The sequence below is a fragment of the Thermobia domestica genome, chromosome 17 (genome assembly GCF_964235325.1).
Source record: "Thermobia domestica chromosome 17, izTheDome1.hap1.1, whole genome shotgun sequence".
NCBI classification, from domain to species: Eukaryota; Metazoa; Arthropoda; class Insecta; order Zygentoma; family Lepismatidae; genus Thermobia; species Thermobia domestica.
Genome location: NC_137470.1, coordinates 7,592,856 through 7,619,512, shown reverse-complemented (window position 1 = coordinate 7,619,512; position 26,657 = coordinate 7,592,856). Strand labels below are relative to the sequence as shown.

The 26,657-nt window shown below is 36.8% G+C and overlaps 1 protein-coding gene across 1 annotated transcript in view; it reads right to left on the bottom strand.

Moving 5' to 3' along the window:
• The window catches only part of t (C45 family peptidase tan), a 110,668-nt gene that overhangs the window by 32,158 nt on the left and 51,853 nt on the right, over positions 1 to 26,657 (bottom strand). The window contains exon 2 of the mRNA XM_081743432.1: positions 1,051 to 1,248. Coding sequence (XP_081599558.1) covers positions 1,051 to 1,248 — 198 coding nt within the window. The remainder of the gene's footprint in view (positions 1 to 1,050; positions 1,249 to 26,657) is intronic.

Below are 26,657 nucleotides of genomic sequence, written 5' to 3'. Positions count from 1 at the left end.
ATTGTGACACTGGTCGTGACATTGTAATCGGGACGGTAAAGCAAGAATTCTGATTCCGAATGTGAAATTTGTTTTTTGATATATATATATTTACATTCTAGAGATACAGGGGAACCACGAAGTCAGGGAAACCGTTTTTGGTTTTACTCATGGAGTCATTAGAAATGTGAAAAACACATATAACATCTCTAAAGCAACTATTTATCTTCATGTTGCCTTTGCTACTGCTGCTGGCCGCAAAAGTAGCTACGACGTGACATTTTAATTTATAGTCAGTTGGTTGTGTACTTGTACTAAACTTGTTTGAAAATAAAATGAAACGTTCTTGAAGCATATCCCACACCCGGTGGAAGACTGTTATAAGTCAAAATTACACATTTGTGGGAACATGACTTTTAAAGTTTGTTATTCTATCAAAATCTCTCCCTGGAATACTGGTATTCTGAAATCTAGGAGTTAAGAGGCCCCATCACGGCGAAATTAAAGTACCGCTAATATTAGGCCTATAGTAATTATGTGATATCTTCAATAGATAAAAGATTATCGAAAAGTGGAACAAGAGCTTGCTAGACAATATTATTTTACATGAGATATCGTTATCACGACTCACTTATCTGCTTTTGATTTCCAGCCATTTAGAAAACCGGCATTTATTTTCGTGTTTCTAAATGTCTTAAAACGGATGCAAAATAATATTGTCTAGGGTGCTCTTGTTCCACATTTTGATTATCTTTTATCTATTTGAAGATATCACATAATTACTGTAAAATTAGCGGTATTTTAATTTCGCAGTAATTAGGCCTGTTAATTTGTTTTGTTACATTTATGCGAAAATACCACCAGGTAGAGCTTGCTTCTCTCTCTGTATTTTTTTTTTTTTTTTTTTTTTTTGAGCGATGATAACTCAAAGTTCCATTCTTTGAGTCGTAACACTCTTCCACCGGGTGTGCTATATGTATTTGTAGGAAAGCTATAATACCTTGTTAATCTTAGGGATTTTTTTTTTTTTTTTTTTTTTAGTTTGTGCCAAAAATACAGTTGAAGACCTACCATATGAAATGGAATTTCTGCTCCATCTGCAGTGCCTTTCATTTCTTCAACATATTGTGGGAAATTTTTTTCCACTGCAGCCAATGTTTCCTCATAAACACGTCGTCCTTCATGACTGCCATACAACGGAAGATATGTATCATGCAAAACAGGAGACAACGTCAAATATTCTTGAATCATGCTGCGAAATGTCCTTCCCTAAAATGAAAGAAAATATTTAAACACTATTAGAAATTATTATTAATAACTTATGGAGTGAAATTTCTACATATTATGCATTTGGATAAGCAGCTCCCATACTTTTTCCATCAGGTGTGAGTTTGTAATTTTTGAAAAATGAAATGAAATCTTTGAGTTTTATGACTCACGGTTATGCCGGCTAGGCTAAAAGTGACGATGATTATGAGAAAATGAATGAAATGGTGGAACGAAGAAAGTGGGAGAAAACGGGAAAACCTCAAGAAAACCCGCCCACACGGTGTTTGTTCACCACAAAATTCACTTGCGCGAGCTGGAGCGAACCACAGACCTCATGCACTAAAGGTGAACGCTTTATCACTGAGGCATCGTGGCCCCTTTGTAATGTTTGAGTTGAGGATCATCCAATAATTAAAACAAAATATGTTTAAGAATTAATTTGCAAATGGCGGGTGAGTATGTAAAGTGCGTTAAGTCAAAAGTTAGTGTTTTAGAGAAGTCGCATTTGAAAGTTCAGATATAAGTACAAAAATCCGGTTTTTGAGTTTCAGACATAAATCCAAAAAGCAGTCTTATTAACATGAAGAGCTACAAGAGCTAATCATTTTCCAAATCCGGATTTTGGATTGATGTCTGAACTTTTAAATGCGATTTCTCTAAAACACTAATTTTTGACTTAAAGCACTTTACATACCCACCCGCCAAATATAAATACCGTAAGGTGCCTAACGTCTTTAGTAAGGTCCTTTCAAAAATTGATTGGAACGGATCCTATTACGATGCATTTATTTCATTATTATAACTGTAAATATTTCCATTTATATGTAGCGACACGCGCGATGAAGCATAATCCCCATCTGATGTTAAGAATTTTCATCCTAAACACTTGGATTCACCGATTACTATGTTGACTTCCATTTAGCGACATTTGTTACAAGTACGCAAAAGCCTAACTGTCAAAAGTGTTCTAGTAGCTATCGTCATTGTGGGGTTTGCATTAAGGTAAAGGACCATCAAGAGCATAATTAATCGGCGTAACACCACGACGTTCCAGTACTTCGTTCACCCACTAAGCGGAGTATTAAGTGACGATGTACTGAGCTGACTTCACGTTAACTCGCAAGTTGCGATGAACGGACCTGCTAGAAAAATCTCCTACAGAACGTGTGATGGCAAGACGGTTCCACGTGGCACAATCAACTGTGAACAGCAATTGTGCTATCAAAAACGATTCCAACGTCGTAACTCTATAGCACCTGTAACCTTGGTAAATCAGTATGACATGAAGTCTCGACATACTACAATCAGAACCTCTACACGTCGTGGCAGAACCGAATCGAATTGGCGTTGATTGCTCCCCAATAATCGTCTGTCCATTCCTTATAAGTGAGTCCACAAGGTGTCGAAGCTTCCTGCTGGAAGACCGGGACGAAGAAAATGGCGACCTACCATATCCGGTACATGTTTAATGTGTTACATGTCAGCCACTGTCAGCTAAGGAAGCATCAATACTAAAGAATGCTCTCAAATGTCTGGATATTTGTGGCCAAATGTTGTCCTGTTAAATATGACGTTTGGAATTGTCTGAAGGAAGGAAGGGCCGCCAGCGTCTGCAACATCCGAGGAGTGGTGATCACTGATGAAGTTATCATCAATGTGTAGCAGCCGAAATTGAATCTTGTACTGAACGTCTGATTATAGCATCACACCTGTTGTTCGGACCTTATAACGCCCAACAATGCACGATGGCATATTGCACTCACAATGTAAACGTCTAAAGCGCATTTGGCCATCACTATAGATAGTTGGAACAGGGGGTCGTCCGTAAAAATGACCGTCTGTTGTTTAGCACCCTAGCGACGGTGTTCGTGACCTGATAATACCCTGAGTTATTTTTAGTTCTAAGCCAGTGGAAGCAGATGAAAAGGATAGGGTGCCATCACTACACCATGTAGGAGATTCCATCTAACAATCAACATAGAGATGTCAATATACAAGATTGTCGTCTATCTAACATTGTGGATGACGCTGTATGGTTCGTGACGACAAAACGTATATTATCTGCATGATCCACTACCGGATTGCCACTGCGTGCGGTTCAGTTCTATGCATTACTTCCACAGACGCGTCACTGTATGACAACATTCCTGTACACGCTGTACAATAAACTGCTTTCCAATACGCAGAACAAGTAGCCTCGTTCGAACACATGCATCGACTGATGTCAACGATAGTGACGCTTATCTACACTTTTTCTGTTCTCTTATACAAGTTCTACTATCTGCAAACCACATAAACGACTGTTTCACGGTACTAGTTCCAGCAGAGAACGGAAGGCTCTGCTAGATTCACTCATACACCATCCCGCTGAAGTTATAATCTTTATACTTCTTATTCTGCTGTACAAATCTTGTTACTTTGAATGGATTTCCTTCATTATTTATTCTTACTACAATCCTCCTCAAACAGTCGTATATAGTCTCATAAAAAAAAAACTAGCAATCCCCTTCTATTTTAAAATTCCTATAGCGTTACCCACATTCGGAACTAAATCAAACAAATTCGGATTTCTTCGTCAAATTGATTTTTTTTTGTTATGTAGAGCACAGGTATTAGAATTTACTGTTGTCAGAATATTTCCTTTTACAGTAAGGTGAGTGGCCAAGATTTTTGACAAGACTGAACTTACATAGTAAACTCAACACATTGTTTGCTAGTGGTCTACTATGCCACGCTTAATTGCATGTATGGAGAGCATGCCCGCGACCGTTCGGTCTATTTAATGGACGGGTTCCGCAAGAATGTAGTGCACCCCGCCCGTGGTTGCTCGTGCTTGGACAAATGTCCTCGTGCACAAGTGCACCGCCAAGATTTGTCCCTTAATCTTCACACCTAAGTGTGTAACCCCCATTCTCTGTTTTAAGCAATAGTATGATAATGAGGATCATGACCTAAATTACGTGAATGAAGTTTTCGAGAAAGTTGTAACCGCCCGGGTGTTCGGGTCGCTGTTCGAGCTGCCATTTATTTGTAACCATTCTGAGTTCGAGGTCTCTGTTTGTCTGAACATTTATTTGTAACCACTCCGTGTAATCAGGTCGCTGTTCGTGGTTCGTGGTCCTACCAATAAGTATTCTCCTGAGACTGGAACTTACCTGGACAGGACGAAGGACCTCTCCAAGAAGAGTTACAAATTGTTCCCAAATCGCTCGTCGGTCTCAATGATGAGATGAGCATTAGGCGCCGAGAGGCTCGGGTGTCTCGTCTCGAAAACCTCACGGACGATCAGACGGTCATCCAGACCCTAACGGACACAAACATCACTCATACAAACAACGAAAACACATTGGATTAAATAACACTATACTTATTTATTAGAACACTATTATATAAAAAAATAACGAAGGGAAATTAACACAACACGACACAGAATATGTGTAATAATTTTCATCACTGAAATCACACTTTGCCTTTTTATGCAATGTAGCCCTTTATATGAGATTATAATTCAGATTTCACGACAAATGCTTCTCTCACACCATTGACGCACTTGGGGGATTAGCACTGGGGAAAAGTTGTCTGGATCGTCCCACTATGAATCCAGTTGCGGCGTCGAACAATCCTGAAGCGTAAAGGTGATTCTTCAGCAAAATAAAAAAGAAGTAGAATGCTAATGCTGGAGGGCGCGTGTATATCTTTTTAAACGCACAAGGTCTGCGGACCTGGGACTTCGCTAGTTGGGGGCTAGCCGTAAGAAAACGTCCTTCACCGGGTAATAGCTTGTGCCACTTAACACACAATCGTACTTGGTTTCCGACGCAACGTGCGTGGTTGCTGCGTACCACACCGGAGTCAAACTCCCTGAGCACCAAAGCTCAAGGTGCGGGCTGCAGTGGTCGATTAAAGAGGGTTGGCAGTTCATTTCAAAAATCACTCAGTTAACTCACCTGTATGCACATACAAACAGAATATCAAAAAAAAATTATGTTAATTTTAGTTAACTGCCTGCAATGTACTAGACACGGCGATGACTCTGGCGTGAGAAAGTACAGATAACGAGCTACGAAACAACGTAGTTGGTGCTACTTTGGTCACTGGAACATCTGGTCAGCCCGTATTTCTCTAATCTATTGCAATGTTTCAAAAGCGATTAAAGAAAACACTTGATTCAGTTCCCAGTAACTACAGAATATATACTGTGCATATAATAAGTCAGGGAGAAACACTGAAATGGTTCGTCACTAACTGAAATGTTCTGACCAAAAGCAATGTTTTAAATATATAAATGAAAAAACAATGAGAGACTTCTTTGTCCAATTGAGTGGGAAAGAAGCAATTCCCACCGAAGAAAGAACTTATATGCGCTGCAGAACAAAGTATAAATCAAAAAAATAGTCACTGTCTCTACGAAATATACAGAGTGTCCACAAAAAATCCTTCTATAACCTGGTAGCGGTTATAAAGTCAGGATAAATTACTTCAAACTTTTAAATCAAATATAAACTAGAGACTTTATATATTCTATACTATTGCTCTATACAAGTAAGTGACTCATCATAGCCTGGACAAGCACTCACCTAGAATTTTTTCTTGGGAGAGTCCAAGGTTTCGGGGGTGTTCATTACTCTATGAATGTATATAAAGTATTGAACGGATATTATTCTGCACCCAAGAAGACGATAAGTGATCGTAAAATACCATCTATATTTACAGAAAAAATTACACAACTGTAGTGGTAACCAAAAACGTTCTGTCGCTTTTTCACCCACAACCTTCGAACATCGACATGTCACTTAAGACGTACCTGAAAGATCAAATATAGTCCCCACCAGCATCGACGACCTTCTGCCAGCAATCTGGAAGCCCATGGGTTCCATCGCAATAGAATTTGGTAGGCTATGAAGTGAAGGAAGTATCAAGTGCATTTTGCACCTCTACTAGGGATTTGGACTGGCGTCCTCTAAGGTGATTGTCCAAGGAATAGAACAGTTGATAATCGGATGGAGAAATGTCCTGGAAATGTGGCGGATGCAATAGTGTTTCCCATCCAAGGCGTAGAATGGTGTCCCGGCTCATCGTAGCCACGTGGGCTTAGCGTTGTCTTGTAACAAGAGGTCTCCTTTGCGATTCAGAAGTTCTGGTTGCAGAGTTTTAAGTTTTTCTTGAACATAGCTCAACTGCTAAGAGAACATAGCTGCATTGATGCTGTGACCACCTGGTAGCAATTCTCGATGCACGATGCCGCGAGCAGTCTACCAAACACACAGGAAGACCTTCTGGTGCAATGCTAATTTTGCCTGTTTTGGAACCGGTTCATGGGATGCTGACCAATAATGATGGCGCCGTGGAACTTCGTACAGAACCAACTTCTCATCACGTGTCAGCACCCTGTCCAGAAATGGCTCCTTCCTCAGACGAGACAGCAAAGAAACTCAAGGTTTCTGCTCGCGTTGCCTTCTGGCCTGGAGTCAAATCATATGGGACCCATCGGCCCAACTTATAGTACTTCCCCAGTTGATGGAGGTGCTGCCGAACGATTTCTCCTCTCACACTGAATTATTGTCCCAGTACCTCACATGCCTTGCTACTCTTCGCCTCAATTGCTGTGAAGATCGTTTTGTACCCCTGTGCTAAAAAAAATGCACGTATACTGTAACTCACATTTTTCGAAACTAATCCATTTTTCTTAGATAATAGAAAGCAATACATCTATGAAGATATTTAAAAAATATATCATAAAATAATAAAAATATAAGCAAAAAACAAAATTATTTTCGGTTTTATGTATACTGGCAATAACGTTTTCGAGGGATTTTTTCAGTAGCAGAGCACGATTGGAAAGGGAATAACTTGATTAGTAAGGGGAGAGTTGAATCAAAGAACTGGAAAGTGGAGTAAAATATTGCATTTATTGGCATAAATCTAGGGTGTAAATTGTCTGCCAAATATAAATTAGTTTATGTAACGAAGATGTTGTACGGAAATATAAAAACAAAGAGGAAGACCGTTGTCTTAAGTTTGGAAGTAACATGCTCTATAACCATGAGCATTTATTTGTTTAAAAAAACGAGAAACAAAAAATAGTATTTGTGGTCAAGTGGGTAGAGTGGCAGACTGGCAGCTCTTATATTGTTTTGACACCAGATCGAATCCCATCCCATCCCATCAATTTTTTTACAAAACATTATAGAAAGTGTATAATTTTATGATAATAAGAACCGAAACAATATAATAAGGAAGTAACTTTTTCTTTCCTCTGATGACGTATTTATTCATAATTAGTGTTCTATTAGTAATAGCGATTGTTTTTAGTTTACGCTGTTGTATAGCTTTTTCTCTCATCCTCTTTTCTCGGAAAAAGAACAATTTTGTCCCCAATAAAGTGTGAACAATATATATAGACAGAAACAGACATCTTAGTACCAGGCGTGATTTATCATGATGAAATGAGCAAGATTCCGGTTATTAAAAAGAAAGCTATAGACAATTATTGAAGTTGGTCTTTCTTTCATCGCCCGTCTACACCATGACTCATACGTCTATCATTCAGTGCAGGCACGTATCCAGGTTTTCTTTCCGAATGGGGCCAAACACGAATCCTCGTAACCACGTAATTCTAATGTCTTAAAAATATCAAAATAATAATAATAATAATAATAATAATAATAATAATAATAATAATAATAATAATAATAATAATAATAATAATAATGCAACAGTTGTGTATTTCTCTTAAACTTTTTCTTACTTTTCATTTATGAACCGGCTTACTTTAAACAAACTGCATTGTAGCAAAAACGAAATCAAAAAACATTTTCGAGAGACATGTAGAGAAAACTGTCTGCTACGTATATCACATAACAAAAATAGCAAATGGCAATGAGTGTATCGTTCTAAGACATTAATGTTATAAACAGAATAGAAACGAAATTGTAATCCCATTTAAGTGTTTTTTTTTCAATTTCACCTGGTATCAATCGCGTTACGGTATGTTCTTAGAATTATAACAACAACGCATTGCCCACACTTTGGACACTGTCTCAAAGTAATCTGATATAAAAGAACCTCAAAAGGGAAGAAGCAGGTTTATTAAAAAGTGCTTGAGTTTTGGAATGGGACAGGTTCCAGGATCTCACGCTGGATACGTCCCTGATTCAATGCATTATATTTATTTCTTACAAAACATGATTATTAGATGCGTAATATGTAAAATTATATCATATTGACTTTTAATAGGTCTTTTCTTAACACATCCATATCATCCGGCGTTCTGCCTTCATATTTTATGTCGGATAAGTGAAACTCTACTGTATTTCCAAAGACAGCATATACACAGGGGCTACAGGTCTACCGGGCCCTTGAATTTATAATCTATAAGCAGGAGAGGATTAAGGGCGGACACAATGGAGCCCAGGTTCCAGGACCCCCTAGCTCAGGGAGTCCCTTAAAATCCCTCTGTTTAATACTAAAATATAGCAATCAACTTATTATATTATAGGCTTGAGACCTATGCTATTTTTTTCTGCTAGTTACGCTCGCTTTATCGCTAGTTTTAAGTCTTAACATCACCAGCATTTAACTGTTAATAATGAATGTAATTATTTTACTGTTAATAATAAATGTAACTAATTTAATTATTGTAAACTTGGAGCACATTCAAATATTACAGCATAGTTCTCGGTGGTTCAATAAGCCTATGAGGCAGTGGAAGGCAGCAAAGAAAATTTATGCACTGGAACTATTCGTAACATAGGTCCCCCTTAAAATAGTCGGTTCCAGGGCCCCCAAAAGCCTTAATCAGCCCCTGCCTCTAAGCAATATTTCACGAAAAGCTGGTATTTTTTTAGCAAATGTGTTCGTCATCAAGTTTTCGTAATGTAGTCTCTTTCTCCTTTAAATAATTGCAAAGGCCGCGATGTTTCAGTGGTAGATCGTTCATCTCTGGTGCATGGTGTCCTTCGTTCGATCTCAGCTCGCCTCAAGTGAACCTTGTGCTGGACAAAAAGGGTGTGCGTGGAATTTCTCGGGGTTCCCTCACTTCCTTGATTCGAACATTTCATTAATTTCTCCCTCACTGTCTCCTTTAGCCTAGTCGGCATAGACGTGGGACGTAAAGCTTAAAGATTTCATTTCAAGTAATTTCAATCAAAAACAGTTGCAGGAAGTATGTAATTTCGAATAAAACAAACTACTATATAATACTCTGAGTATATTATTTTTATGAAATTCTCGTGAACCTTATTTCTAAATCGAAGGGTAAGAAGACTAAATTCACTCTCTTATTATTATAGATCAATTTCGATTCTCTTATTTACTTTAATAGTAATAGAAAAGTCTATTTGCTTGTATATTCTACCGGGAATAACTGCATCCGGTCTAGAAAGCTAGGACTAACAACAAAAGGATCCAATGTCCTGACCACACACCGCCCTAAAGTTGTGAGTGTCACAAGTTCTCATCTACGCCTTGGCACAATAAGGACTGTTGCGTTCAGGGAGAGAAACAACTTAATTCCATTGCAGTTATATGCTTTAATAAATATTAACTTATGTTTATAAATTATGTAAGTCATCGTATCCTTTTCTGTTTATTATTATTATTATTATTATTATTATTATTATTATTATTATTATTATTATTATTATTATTAATAATAATTCTTATTATTATACATTTCTTAAGACGTTGATTGCCATGTGTATGTAATTCCACACATACGGCTCTCCCGTGCAGCGGCGTGTGATGATTTTCCATACACAAAAATATAGATATTCTAAGTTTGTTGTGTTCTTTCTATAGGTGTGGATGTAATTAGATACATAAGTCGTAGAAATCAAAATTTAATGTCCACGCCACGTATATGCAAAACCATACACAAAGAAATTTATGAACAAAAACATTGAGTTTGAGTTTAACGTCTTGTTCAGCAACGAAGCTATATGAGACGTCGACCTACTGATTAACGTAGACTCCGAACCACGTGAGCTCTCGCCGGGAATCGAACCCGGGTCTCCCACGCTCAAGGCGCGTACGCTAACCGCTTAGCCACGAAGAAGATCAGGAACAAAGATATTTATAGGCTAAAACAAAAGCGGAAACAAAGAATTACTGGCGGATTGCTGTCCGTGATGCACAGGTGATAACGGCCAACAGTTTTAAATTTAAACAGACATAGTTTTAATTAAGCACGAATTTAATTTACAGTGTACAGTGAGGAAGGCTCAGGAATTTGCAGGGATCGTTACAATATCGAGCCCCGTCAAATACACTACAAACCTGTCAGCAAGCCCCTAGTAATATTAAACAGATATTGTGTTCTAATATTCATTTGAATGCAAACCTATGTAGGAATACGAATTTCAATACTCGCCCTGAAACGAAGGCGCAGACTCTCCATGATTTGCAGTATTACACTCTCTCTCACCCTCTGTATTCTCATAACAGTCTCCCAGCAATTACAACTTCGTTTGGTATCTCAATCAGTTCTTAGTAGAATAGCTTTATCTAGAGGCTACTGGTTAACTTGGCGTTGTATTTTTCACTTTTTTACCTTTGGAATTGGCAATCATCGGTTGGACATTTCAGTCGCATCTACCTAATATTAACAACGTTTCTTCGATAATTTCGTAACATTGTATTATTTCTTTGTATTATTGATTGGCTTGGTTAGGCTTATTTAAAACTTTTTTCTTTGCATCTCTTGGACGAAAATACACTAGCTCTCACTGGAAATCAAATCCAGAACCAATGCACTTGAACCATTTGACCACAACAAGCCACATTTAGAAAGAAGTTTCGATTTTGTTCGGAAAATTGCGATTAGGTGTAACATTTTAAAATATATTTAAGGAACGATACGGAGCAAACGCACTGTATTTTCTCGCTTGAATTTCTTACACTGACTCATGTTAGGCTGCAGCTATTATTGAAACATTTATTTGGGAAGTTGCGAATAAAATAATATGTTTTGGAAAACTTTGGTAGAAGAATCTTTAGGCCCAAAAGTAAAGTCACTTTGGACATATTTCCGTTAGAAATAAGTTAAGCCGTATATTAGAATTATTAAGGACATAATTATGTGTAAACTATAAGTAAAAGCGTCTGAGTAATTTCCGGAAGTCACCCCCAAGAATAAACTATCCCTTGTTGATCTTTTCAGGGCAAACGAGTTATGCTATATTGTTATTATTTTCATAAAACATTTATTTATGAAACACGAACACAATAGCCTGAGTCGTTCTTGAGAAAATCGCAGGGTAAAACTTACTGTCAAAAGTAATATACCACTTCTAGATATTCAGGATGAGGGAATTATACCATATTGTTAGGTTATTTATGTAACATTTATTTATGAAATATGAACAACAAACATCTCCTGAGTTGTTTTTGGAAAGGTCATCGGGAAAAACTTACCCCCAAAGGTAAACTATTCTATCTGTAATTTTGAGGATAAACGATTTAGTCTATGCCATATTGTAAATTATTTATAAAATCCGGACCAAGTAGCTCGAATAGTATTTAAGTAAATCGTCGCGAAAAATTTCACTGTCAAAGTAAACTATCTCTTTTGGATTTTTCTTTTCGGAACAAGCGAGTTGTACCGTATCGTAAGATTACTACAGAATATATTTTTACTGAAATTACAACAAATTTGTCTCAGTTATTACTGAGAAAATTGTCAAAAAATTTCAACCCTTGAGAAAAATACTACTTCTCTATGTTATCGGGATAAAGGATTTATGTTGTATGTTAGTTTATTAATGAAACATTCCTTTACGAAATATGAACAAAATTGCCTGAGGCGTTAATGGAAAAATCATCGGGGGAAAGCTCACAATAAGAGTAAACTACTCCTTCTGAATGTTTACATGACGAACGAGTTGTCATATTGTTAGGTTATTAATGATACGTTTATTTATGAAATGTGGTTTAGAAAATTGTGTAAAAAGAACGTATACTATACAGTAAATTACACCATATGTATTTTTTCGGAAAAATGATAAATACTACGGTGGAGACTTGTTAATAAAATATATATCTTTATAAAAATAAATAAAATCGTCACAACTGTTTTTCTTTCTTTTTCTTTTTTGAGAAAATTGAATTATTTCAAATTTTCATCCTTCAGTAAACTACCCTTACTTTTAGGTGTCGAGGGATATAAAATTCGAAAAGATAGTATGTTTTTAAAACGTTATGTCTAGAATTTGGTCCAGATACGTTGAACTGTATGGCCTCTATTCGAGTGCATATAAAAGTGTGACAAACCGACAGACGAATAGATGAACAGACATCGAAAAATCATTTTTTCGATATGTAGGGGCCATGTAACTTGAATTCATCGAAATCTCGCATTTGATTTTAATAACTTTCACCACACTTTCTTTTTTCGTCGCTCGAATGTGAAAACGAATAGGCCTACACCGACATGTAAAGTGATAATTTGTAATTCAAAAAATTAAATTTGTTATGTTTAATGTGTTGTGGAAAAAGCTTATGCCTGTTACATCATTTCATTATGTTTTTCACACTACTGTATAGTTTAGAAGAACGCTTTGATTATAGTTAATATCCTTGGCATCTTTTGGAAGCATTCGTGTTCCCCACAAATAGAGAAGTATAATTTATTTTGGTTTAAAGAAAGCATTCTTTATTCCTTACACAGACTTATGATTGCATTTCTTGCACTTGTGGATATAGTTTTTTTTAAAAAAAAAGAGAGAGAGAGAGAGAGAGAGAGAGAGTCAATACTCTAAACAGAAACACACAAACACTAGAACAATAATTTAATATCAGTTTTTTATGACAACGAGCTATTCTACTTCATTCGCTGTAACTGTAAGGCTGCAGGTCGCACATTTTTCTTTTTTGCTCCTGACTCACAGACACACTCGAAGTAAGTCGAGTGCAAAAACGTAGGGGAGGAATAAGCATACCATACCATAAACTGAAAACAAACGCTGTTACCAATAGTACTGTAATCCTGAATAAATACGTCGATTAAAGGAGACTATCAATAAGTTATTTCCTTATTATATTGTTTCGGTTCTTATTAACATAAAAATTATACACTTTCTATAATGTTTTGTAAAAAAATTTGATGGGATGGGATGGGATTCAATCTGGTGTCAAAACAGTAAAGAACAAGCAGTCCACCACTCTACCCACTTGACCGCAGAAACTATCTTTTGTTGCATGTCTTTTTCTTAACAAATAAATGCTCATGGCTATAAGGCATGTCACTTCCAAACTTAAGACAACAGTTTTCCTCCTTGTTTCCATATTTCCGTACATCTTCGTTACAGAAGCTAATTTATATTTGGCAGACAATTTACACCCTAGGTTTAAACCAATAAATGCAATATTTTACTTCACTTTCTAGTTCCTTGATTCAACTACTGGATACTACGATATTACCAATCGTGAAATTCCCTCTGCAATCGTGCTCTGCTACTGCAAAAATTTCTCGAAAACATTATTGATAGTATACACAAAACCGAGCATAATTTTGTTTTTTGCTTATATTTTTATTATTTTATTATATTTTTTTGGAAATATCTTCTTATATGTATTGCTTTCTATTATCTCCATTTACTAATAACTGAATTTTACCACAAACGTAAGGAAAATGGAATAATAGCGAAAAATCGTGGGTTACAGTACACGCGAGTTTTTTTTTTTTTTTTTTTGGCATGAGGGCATCTGTGCTAGTCTTTTGGCACGTGGTGCTCTTCGAGTGTTTCGTCATCGTCCTTAAACTTGTTAAACCACAGCTGCACTGTTCGCGTAGTCACGACACCGTCACTGAAAGTCTGTCATATCTTCCGCCCCACTGCAGTGAGGTTTGACCTCAGTTTGAACTCGTACAGCATACAGCCCTTAGAAAGCTTTGTGGAGGTCCCATGTTCACTCTGTCATTATGCAAGTTCACGGTGTAACTGAACTGCCACAAGCAGGGGTATGTTAGATATACTCACGCCTACAAATGATCTTCGCCTTATCTCCATTTGCATTCAACTCACGGTGTGAGGGCCAATGGAACACATACTCCGCAAAAAGCGAAAAACCTTTCTTGGTTGCCTTTATAGATTGTTCTTATAAAAGAAATAGTACAGTTGAAGTGTAATATCAAATTTTCATGCTACATCAATCATTTCCATGGGGAATTTTGACATCCCCATTATTGGCCATCTAATTATTGGCCAAGATCGAAATCTTTTGATCCATTTTTCGGATCATTCCTAAAATTCTTGTTTTTTTATTTTTATTTATTTATTTATTTATTTATTGCCCAGAAAAGTATATTTTATCCCTAAACATAGAGAAATGAAACTCGGCATATAAATTCTTCATTAAAAATAGGGAACATATGTTTCAGTGTTTTCAGAATTTCTGCTCCTAAGGGGAAAATTAATCGTGTTTCCCTTTGTGTAATTAGACAATGCCTAACAAGAAGATTCGCTTAACTTATAGATAAGAAATTCGGTATATAGACTTAAAGTTAAAAATAAGGGAACTAGTTTCAGCGTTTTCGGAAATTTCTCTCTTAACGGGGAAAAGGGAGTACTATAGTATTGAAATTTGCCAATATTTAATCACAATGTGCTGATTGTGGGGATTCGTTTGAATTGGAGCCCCCGCCAAGTGAACTTTGTGGTGGACAAACACCGCGCTCGTGGGTTTTCTCGGGGTTCTCCCGTTTCCTCCCACTTTCTTCATTCCACCATTTCACTCATCTCTCATTATCACCGTCTCCTTTAGCCTAACCGGCATAACCGTGGGACGTAAAACTTAAAAGATTTCATTCGTTTGAATTGGAGATGTCAAATTTGGTCTGTAAACTCTTAAATAGAAATAATGAAGTACATATTTCACCGTTTCTGAAAATTCCCCTTCTAAGAGGGGAAAGAAGGATATTTTCTATAATATTGAAATTTCTCTTGATTTATTAACGAAGTGTGGAATGAAGGGATTTTCTTAATTTAGAAATCTGAAATTCGGTATATAAACTTTTAAATAAAATAAGGGGATACGCGTTTCAGCATTTTTGAAAATTCCACTCCAAAGGTGGAAGAGGGATACAATTTCCTATTATATGCCTCATTATTTATGCGTTTTGCGTAATTGGCATCACCTACGAAAATTTAAAAATGCTGAGACGTCAACATGCTTCAACACTCTATGACAGTTGATTATCATGACAATTGTATACAATCTGAACTCTGATCAAAGTTGACACATATGAATTAACACACACTATACTCAAATGGGAGGTAAACGCCAAGTTGAAGAAACAGAATGTGTAAAAATAATACACATGTCAAGATGCTATTCTTTGTGGGAAGAACACAATCTCTTGTTAGCTTACAAATTGTTATAGCAAACAAAATGTATTGAATAATAGAAACACTGTTTTGTATAATAAAAACTTATTTAAACAAGTATTGGTGGAGACTGTTACAGAGAAGAACTACACTTGATAATTTGAATTTGAGGGCAATTTATAAAAGTACAATCACGAGAAAAAATGGACGAAGATAGCAATTCAAAAGATAAGCCTGCTCCACATTCTTCCACGTTTCAAAGGCTTTCATATTCCAAAAGCACAGTATATATTGTATCTCTGAAAAATCAAACATTAGCCAAATCTCTAAACATGGATGTGTTACTAAGAGATGGTGATTATCTTCATCCGAAATCTCTGAACAGAACTTTAGAAGTTAGAATTTTAACTTAATTTTATCGTAGATATACAAGTATTTTCGAAATTCATAATTATAAACTTTTACAGAAGCGTCTAAATCCGTTATGTTATATCTAGCAATCAGTGGCGGATACAAGGGGGGTGGTTGCCCCCCCCCCAGAATAGAAAACTTTCTTATTTTATATATATAAATATAACCCATCCCAGTGTTTGGAGCTCTTAAAAGTAGCTCTAAGTAGCAGTATTAGGGCCTACAACCTACCGGCCCCCCAGAAATCCGTCCTGGATCCGACCCTGTTAGCAATACGTATTTTGAGCTAACATTTTGAAGCCAAAAAGCGCATATATGATTAGGCCTAACTCCAAATAAGCCCAATATGGGTTGCTTTTAAAAAGGTGAAACCTGATATATGTATTGGTATCTGGTTTTATAATCATCTTTACGATCATAAGCAACTAAAACTATTGTGAAATCAGTAATCCATGAAGGTCTCTTTACCTTGTATGTTGCTGTTCGTGTCTCTACAGAATCTGGTACGTATTTTCAACATTTTATTTTTATTTCAATGTAATTACTGTCGCTAATTCTGCCGACGAATGTGAACCTTAAATTATATAAAACGATAATCATACCTATTGTGCTATATGGTTTTGAAACATGGTCGCTTACGCTGAGAGAAGAACGCAGACTGAAAGTATTTAAGAATATATCTTGAGACGCATATTCGGATCCAAGAGGAACGGGAATGGGCAATGGCGGAAACTTCATAACGAGGAACTGCATAGTTTATACCGTTTACCAAACATTGTTAGGGTCACCAAATCTTCGAGGCTGAGGTGGGTAGGTCATGTAGCCGGAATCGAAAAAATTAAGAAAGATTTCAAATTTTTAACCGGAAATCCAATCTCACAACGATCATTAGGAAGACGTAGGCGCAGATGGGCAATATTAGGAAGACGTAGGCGAGGATAATATTAACATGGATCTCACAGAAAGAGGAATACAAAGCAGAAACTGGATCCAGTTGGCTAAGGACAGATGTCAATGGAGAGCTTTTGTGAACGCAGCATAGAACCTTCTGGTTCCATAGGCCATAGAGTTGCTGTAGTTAATTAATTATTTAAATGTAACATTTTAGATCTTTTAAAAATCATTTTCGCTCTTTTAGCGTTTTAAAACTTATTTTCTGTTTCTTAAAACTCCATTACATTTTTATAAAAAGTTTTTAAGAGTTCAATTTTGAAAAGTAGAGAAGAAAAATGTTTGCACTTTTCAGTATTTTATTTGTTCATGATCAGGGTATGTTATTGTTTGTTTGTTGAAATTTAGCAACCATTTCAGTATTGAGGCTATGTGAAATGTGAATTTAAAGTTCACGGTAGAATTCGAAGCACCATAATAAGTACAATATTCAGTAGAAAGGCAACAACCTCGAACAGAAAAGTGTGTTCTTACGTCATAAATGTGACACTTGTAAATCACTAGTATATACGAGGGTTTTCAAAAGTTATCGACAAGGTGGCTCAGTGGTAGAGTGTTCACCTCTGGTGCTTGGGGTCCCGAGTTCGATCCCAGCCTTCGCCAAGTGAACTTTGTGGTGGACAAACACCGTGTGCGTGGGTTTCCTCGGGGTTCTCCTGTTTCCTCCCACTTTCTTCAGTCCACCATTTCATTCATTATTCATCATCACCGTCTCCTTTAGCGTAACCGGCATAATCGTGGGACACTTGTAAATCACTAGTATATACGAGGGTTTTCAAAAGTTATCGACAAGGTGGCTCAGTGGTAGAGTGTTCACCTCTGGTGCTTGGGGTCCCGAGTTCGATCCCAGCCTTCGCCAAGTGAACTTTGTGGTGGACAAACACCGTGTGCGTGGGTTTCCTCGGGGTTCTCCTGTTTCCTCCCACTTTCTTCAGTCCACCATTTCATTCATTATTCATCATCACCGTCTCCTTTAGCGTAACCGGCATAATCGTGGGACGTAAAACTCAAAGATTTCATTTCATTTCATTTCAGTTATCGACATTGAAATATCACGCCACTAGTAATGAGCCGTTCTTAGCACGTAATGCCATCTATGGAAGAATAATGTATCAGTTTCAACTGTCTGGCTACGTCAGTTCGTTGGAGGCAGTCATTTGAATTAGTCACTGCGGGTTAACACTGAAATATCGTGCCACTAGCCGTTCACGGCATGTAGCTCGTCGGCTCCCTCCAACGAAGTGACGCAGATAAAAAGTTGACATTGATATATTATTTCTTCCATAGATGGCACTACATGCCACGAATGGCTTATTACTAGTGGCGCGATATTTGAGTGTTTACCCACAGTGACTGATTCAAATGACTTCCTCCAAAGAACTGAAACAGCAAAATAGTTTAAACTAATACATTATTTCTTCCATAGATGGCACTACATGCTCTAAACGGTTTATTACTAATGGCGCGATATTTCAGTGTTAACTAAGAGTGATTGGTTGAAATGAATGTCTCTACGAGACTCTCACAGCCAGACAATTGAAACTAATGCATTATTTTTTGTCATAGATGGCACTATCTGCCATGAACGGCTTATTATCAGTGGTACGATATTTCAGTATCAAGACGGAAACTTTCGGAAATACTCTCGTACAATTAACATGTGATGTCTGGTACGGAAAATGGGATCAGAGTTGGTTAAAAGACAGTTTATTAGTCATAGACATTTTTAGATTATGTCTACTATAAATGTCGAAAATAGGCTGTATGTGTTGACAGTAGTTAAATCATAATCTGAAAACTATTTACTACTTTCCTTTGGAAAAATTGATGCTCGCCTAGCTTCTAGGCAAAACACTTTTTATCATTCAAAAATCTTCAATTCCAGTTGATAAAACGAATTATCTTGACAAGTCCTTCACTTTCGTTATAAATTACTTTATACATTTATGTATTATTTGAAATTTGTGTCACTTCTAAAGAATACGTGTTATTATTTCTCAATTAAAAAAAAAACTCAAAAGAAAATGTTTTCAACAGTCTGTTTAAGACTTTTATCATGACAATTGTGTTTTATCTGCACTCTGTTCGAAGTGAACATATGCAATAAGATACATTCAAGCGTGATATAAACGTGATGTTGATAGAACAGAGAAGTATAGAAACAATAAACCTGTAAAGAGGAGGTTGTTTGCGAGAACAATGAAATAACCTGTGCTAGCTAACAATGAACTATAAACAGTTGTATCCAGTGACGATCCCTGTTTCAGTTTCTTGGGGGGATCAAGTGAAGGGACAGAGAAATTTTGAGTGGTCAATTTTTTGCATACCGAAAATAATGGTTTCATATTATTTTGCCTACCTTTCAAAATAACTTGTCTTAAGGGCAGTCGGGCTTGAGGGGCGACCAGATGATGCTACCAAGAGATGAAGTTCAGCAAGGGATGGACAAAGAAAGAGATCCAGAAGATAAACCTCTTCGGCTCCCATATTCCATAAGTAAGGCATTTGTTGTTTCCCAGGAGAATGAAATATTTGCTAATCCTAAATATCTGGATGTCGTAAAATGAGACAGAGTTTGTATTCGCTCAAAACCTCTCGGATGAATTTTTAGAAGGAAGTCAGAATTGTTATTCTTATTGTTAAATTTTTAATGCATGCTTCCGTAATAGGTAGAGGCATTTAATTATAATTTCCATTACCGATCTTTTACTAATTTTTGGAGTGAATAAATTATATGAGCACAAAGGCAGAAAGTCATATATATATATATATATATATATATATATATATATATATATATATATATATATATATATATATATATATATATCCTTCTTTCCGTTAATATTGTCAATTACAACCATAGTAAATCCATTAGTAGATTGAAGTCTCTTAACCTTTTTTGCTCATTGCCTCCTCTCCTTTCTTGATTGTGTTTCTCTTTGCTTTTCTCAGATTGTAAAACCGTTCTCCTACGCCATTCCTTTCTCTCCTTTACTCATTGTGTTTCTCTCTGATTTTCTCAAATTATAAAACTTTACTGATTGTATTTTTCTCTGTTTTTCTCAGATTGTAAAATTCTTCTCCTACGCTATTCTTTTCTCTCATTTCCTCATTGATTTTATCTCTGCTTTTCTCAATTTGTAAAATCATTTTCATACGTCATTCCCTCCTACGTTTCCTGATTGTGTTTCTCTTTGCTTTTCACAGATTGTAAAACCGTTCTCCTACGCAATTCCTTTGTCTCCTTTCCTCATTATGTTTCTCTCTGCTTTTCTCAAACTGTAAAACTTTACTGATTGTATTTTTCTCTGCTTTTCTCAGATTGTAAAATCCTTCTACTACGTCATTCCTTTCTCTCATTTTCTCATAGAGTTTCTCTCTCCTTTCCTCAAATTGTAAAACCACTCTCATACGTTATTCCCTCCTGTCTTTCCCGATTTTATTTCTATCTGCTTTTCTCAGATCGTAAAGCCGTTCTCATACATCATTCCCTCCTATTTTTTATTGCTGGTTGTATTTGTCTCTGCTTTTCTCAAATTGTAAAGTCGTTCTCCTACGTCGTTTCCCTCCCTCGTTTCCGCATTATAGCTCTCTCTGATTTCTTGGTCGTAAGACTTGCTCCTACGTCATACACCAGCCAGTTGAAAATTATTATTCTATAAATGAATATGAAAAGAATTAACATTTTATTTGTTAGGAGAGAGAAGACGTGAGAGAATGGGAAAACAAAGAAGACGATAAACAAAGCATGTGTGAGGATATAAAAGATAAATATAAAACGAATGAAGAAGATTACAACGTCGACAGAAGTGAGGAAGAAGATGAAGGAAATACAGAAGGTATTCGAATTCATACGCAACAGACAATAGCCACTTGCGGAAAGGAAATTCTTAGAATAGTGGGAGTGGGAAGTAAAACAGAATACACGTAATTTTTTTTGTAAATTAAAAGAGTTCTTGAGTAGAAATTACAATGTTAGTTTCAGAGACCAAATTAGTTAAATGTTCACACAATTCTTAACCTTTGCTTTGCCAAGAGTTCAAATGTATCACTTTCTACCACGGGGAATAACTTTCCAACCAACATGTAGTTACATAAATATTGTTGCTCAAATCTAAATGTCATTATAACCTTCAGTGTCTTAATAGTAAACATAAAACCACGTTCACGTTCAGTATTATCACTACTCATTTCGAAGTAATTAAATTGAAATAACAGTTTAAATTGCAATTAAATCCTCAAAATATATTACTATAAAATACAAACGTATATCAGTCTAAACATGGTTACGACCCTTATAATATTTTGAAGTAATATTTAAACGGATTTTAAATCGGAAAATTACTTGCATGATGTATTAGTCAGGTGAGCAAGCGATAGCGCACAGGTATCGTCATTTATTAGCGTGACTGTTTATTATTAGAAAATGGCGCCATACACTTACTGGTTGGTTGGTTGCCGTTTATGAATAGAATAACCAACATTGATACAAAAATCAAATTAAGGGACTTTTTAAAAATAACAGAGAAACTGCAATATTACACAAGTTCACCTAGAAGTTAATGTAACAACTACAGCTGACAAAATTTTAGAGACGGAACGCCCTACGACAAGTGACGCCAACTAGCGGCAAATTTGGGAACCACAACGCCATCCTTTGACAGGCAGAAATCAAGTAGCAGCTGCACTGGGGTCTTTGATCAACTGGATGTTTGTTGTTTTGATCAACTGACGTCACTTTCGGCTCAGTCGACTTTGTTAAACGGAACTTCGACTATATCGTCTACTGAGTGAATGCCACAAAACGACTGTCTCTGAAAGAGATTCCACTTTATGGGATTGATTCCATTTAATCGATCAGACCGTTAGACCGTCTAGTGGAAACACGTCTCCGGAAAAAAGTTCGGCGGTGGGAGACAACAAAGTGCAACACGGGTTCCAATCATAAATGTTTTGGCACTAATTATTCATCTTGGAGAGAACAATATTAGTGTTACTTCTAGAATTGTATGGTGAACATAGTGGATCAGCCAGTATAGCATAGAATAGCGGTCTAAACTATTAGGCTGATGATCGTGAGAGAAACCCCATTGGGTGTTCCAATCCCTCTAGACCAGTGGTTGCCAAACTTCTGAGCTACCATACCGTTTTTAAATCCTACTGTGAGCTGCCAACCAAACGACTACCATTTTTTTTTTTAAATCTTACATTTGTTTATGGAGGAATCAACGTTAGCCAACCGGAGCGTTAACATGATCTATAGAAAATGTCCTAGCTAGCTCGCCACTACTAGCTCGCGATCGACGGTTTGACGATCACTGCTCTACAGGGTGTGGCCAAAATCTGGACCGGGATAAATATTTGAGAAATTGTAAATCCAGTCTATCCGAAGTCAATTGGATCAGTGTTGGTGGGAAGGAGAAATATTATGACGTGGTTAAAATTGTCGTACGTCATATTGAAATCAATTTGTTTATTTTAAACGGCAAAATGCTTGTGTGACATATTAAACAACATCCTCGTCCAAAGACAAATCTAATGGTAAACTTATTTTTACAAAATCTGTAACGGTTTTGAAGTTGTGAATGGATTTAGGATAAGTTGTGTTGTCTTTTAGACTTAAACTAGCCTTTGGCTAGCTGGCGGCTCCGCCCCCAGACCCCCCAGCCTGCTTGGCCTACGGCCTCGCATTTCTTCTCTCTCGGGCTTTGCATCACCAGTGGATTTTGTGAACTTGCACTTTATATTTCTTGAATCTGCCCATCCGGGTGCTTCGACCCACACACTATCTTTGTCGGCCTGCAGCCTCGCACCTCTTGAACCCACAATTCTATCGTTTCTTTTCCCATTTCAACTATCTAAAAGATAATATTTTGAATCCCTAGAAAACGCCCATTTAAATAGCATGAGAATTTCTTCATCCGTCTTTAGATCCTTAAAAAATTAAAAATATTCACTTTTATCAATTTTCCTATGGGTTCGTTCTAGAAGGCTACAATCATGCCAAATTTTATCATTCTAATCCTGCCGGAAGTGCCTAAACATTTTGGGGTGTAGAAGACGTCCCATATAAATACCATGGTAAAGATTTTTCAGATCCCCATAAGACCACTCTACGGTTGGAAATTTTTATTTTTTATGATTCATTTAGGTAACGCTAACGAAAACGTACAAGCATATCGAATTTCAACTTTTTATTCCAATTCTAAGTACCTAACACATGAAATTATAGATCCAAAAAAGGCCCATTTAAATAACATAGGGAAATTCTTCATCCCCTGTTTAGACCCCCTAAAAATTAAAAATATTCACTTTTGGCCATCTTCCTGTTAGTTAGTTCCGGAAAGCTATAATCATGTCAAATTTAATCATTGAAGCTCTACAGGAAGGGCTCAATAATTTATGTCAGCTCATGTAGTTTTATATATATAGTTAGGATTAGGATTCTGTTATGTGTGGAGCATTGTATGGACGGAAACTGACTGTCTCTTTATTTTTTCTTGTAGGTAGTACGGGATGATAGCTCGAGAGAAAAGAATCGAAATTATCCTTTTGGCTGGAAGACGCAGTTCAGCGACAGTAGAAGCCGTCTTCAGTGAGCGACATCCTAATCGAGAGGCAGTGACAGATAGTGCTGTACGAAAACTTATCCGCAAATTCCGGGCATCAACTGTTCTCGATATTTCTGTATTCGTAAAAATAAAATAAAATAAAATAAAATAAAATAAAATATTATATCGTTTACCTTAGATGTAATAGGTCCCTGGTACGATCCCAGCTCTTGCCAAGTAGGCTTTATGGTGATCAAATACTATGTACGAGATTTTTTTAAAGTTTATTCCGTTTTCACCACTTTTCTTATTCCACCGTCTCGTGCATTAACATCATTACTGTCTCCCTTATCTTCAATGCATAATCGTTGAAGGTTAAACAAAAAAAGAAAAAGAAACGAAAGAAAAGAAAGAAATATAAAGAAAAAAGTTAAAATACTGTTTGACTCTTAGAGCGATCGATGGATATGTAAGCAAACGGAAGTCTACCTTGAAAGGACGCCATTTTCACACATTTGAGGTGATCAAGAAAGAAAACGATAAATGAGCTGCCCGCCATTCAATAAGGAGCAATGACGTAGCGAAGAAAACTGACTAGGATCAGACTTTCTTTAGTACAGAGTAGTGCTGTCGAATTTTTGTGACATTTTCGGTTGTCGGTTTTTGAGAACACCGGTTTTTTGAAAACCGAAAACCGCAAATGCGGTTTTCAAAATCGAAACCGCAAATGCGGTTTTTAAAAACCGAAACCGCCAAAGCGGATTTCCAAACGGAAACCGCAGAAGCTCTTTTCAAACGCGAAAGCCGCCCGAAACCGAGTTTGCGGTTTTCTAAGCCAAACCATGTTGGTCCTTTTCAAAGCAGAATCAATGTTTGCTGTTTTAAATGACACCTTTTAACAATTGTGAAAGCATCTATTAATCGAGACAATTATATTGATTTGTGTGTTTTTTTTGTTTTTTTTTTTTTTATTATTTGCTCCAAGAATATCATGGTAATATGTGTAGCACTGTGCGAAAGGGATAGTTCGATGGTTGTACAAGTCACACTTAAATTAGGGTTGCCATATTTTAAAATCAGAAAAGTGGGAGGTTCTAAACCGTAAATACTGATGTGAACTTGGGTGTTACAAATACTGACCTGGGATCCTTTGCACTTTTTTTTTTAGTTATTTCTTTGATGACACCAACGTACTTTTCGACTGTAGAGAAGTAAACTGGACCCCACCTGATTTTCATATATTTTGTAAATTAGACCACGACCACGAGGAACACGAATCTGAAGCAATTTTAACATTCCGAATTTCAGAACTCGAGATAGTCGAACATAAAATGACCAAGGAAGCAAACTGAACTCGACCTGATTTTTATATATTTTGTAAATTAAACCATGAGGAACACGAATCTGGAGGAATTTTGACATTCCGAATTTCAGAACTCGAGATATTCGAACATAAAGTGACCACGGAAGTAAAAAGGACCCCATTCGATTTTTATATATTTTGTAAACCACACCAAAATGAGCAATAATCTGAAGGAATTTTGACATTCCGACTTCCCGAACTCGAGATACTAGAACCTATACAGTAGTTTTATATAGTATGTATAAAAGTAACGAAGAAAGTTCTGTCGCTTTTTGACCTATCATCTTAGAGCATCGATATGCCACTTAAGACGTACCTGGAAGGTCGAAAATAGTACCCATCAGTATCAACGACCTTCTGCCAAGATTCGGATTCCTTCGCGGTAGAACTTAGTTTGCCTTCAAGCAAAGAAGGCATCAAGTGCATTTTGCACCTCTACTACAGAGTTGAACTCTGGGACAGAAGATATGCCAGGAATTTGGTGAGGGTGTCGTGACGACGCGGACATTGCAGCGATGGTTTAACAAGTTTAAGGACAATGACGAAACACCCGAAAACACCACGTGCCAGAATACCAACACATGTATAAAGAGGAACTGGGACTACAATTCAGTGTGTGGATAAACCATTCGGCAGCACATCCATCAACTTGCGAAGCACTACAAGTTGGGTCGATGGGTCTCACATATTTTGACTCCGGGCCAGAAGGCAACGCGGCAGTCCCCTGTGTTTATTTACTGTTTCGGAGCCATTTCTGGACAGGGCGTTGACATGTGATAAGAAGTGTGTCCTATACGAAGGTCCACGGCGCCGTCATCATTGGTTAGCATCCCATGAACCGATTTCAAAACAGCCGAAACCAGCACTGCACCAGAAGAAGGTCCTTCTGTGTGTTTGGTGCATCGTGCATCGGGAACTGCTACCACCTGGTCAGAGTATCAATGCAACTGTGTAGTGTCAGCAGTTGAGCTGTGCTTAACAAAAACTCAAAACTCTGGAGCCATCACTTCTGAATTGCAAATGGGCCCTCGTTTACGGGACAACGCTAAGTCCCACGTGGTTAGAATGACTCAGGACACCATTTTCCGCCTTGGATGGGAAACAATATTGCAACCACTATATTCCCCGGGTATTGCACCGTCCGATTATCACCTGTTCCATCCTTTGGACAATCATCTTAGAGGAAGCCAGTTCAAATCCCTAGTAAAAGTCCAAAATGCACCTGATACTTTCTTCGTTTCACAGCCCACCAAGTTTTACCGCGATGGGTTATATGGCCTTCCAGAACGTTTTCAGAAGGTCGTCGATGCTGATGGGGACTATTTTTGATCTTCCAGGTTAGGTGACATATCGATGTTCGAAGGTAGTGGGTGAAAAAGCAACAAAACTTTTCTTGTTTACCTTTATATTTAAATTTAGGACCTTGTATATAGAACCTATCTACACAAGATTGATTTTATTTGAAATTTCACTTAATTTACGGGTTCCTGACAAAAATATTTATTTATTATTCGTGACTAGAAAAAAAAGATAATTATTTTATTACACTGAGTAGAAATAAAGGAGAGAGCGAATGAAATCCAAATTGAATAAAAGCATTGTTTCTCAAAAAATTTTCCATCCTCTATGTCTTTTAAAACACTTGTTAAAGCATATAAAAATATACTGTACTTACAAATCAGTTTAGTACCTTTGTTTTATGGCTGTATTTTGTAGTACCTCGATAAAACGTTTGTCTTCAAACTGTCAAATATAAATCGCAGTAAATTGTGTAATCTGCTGTCACAAAAAAGTATCCTATTTTTC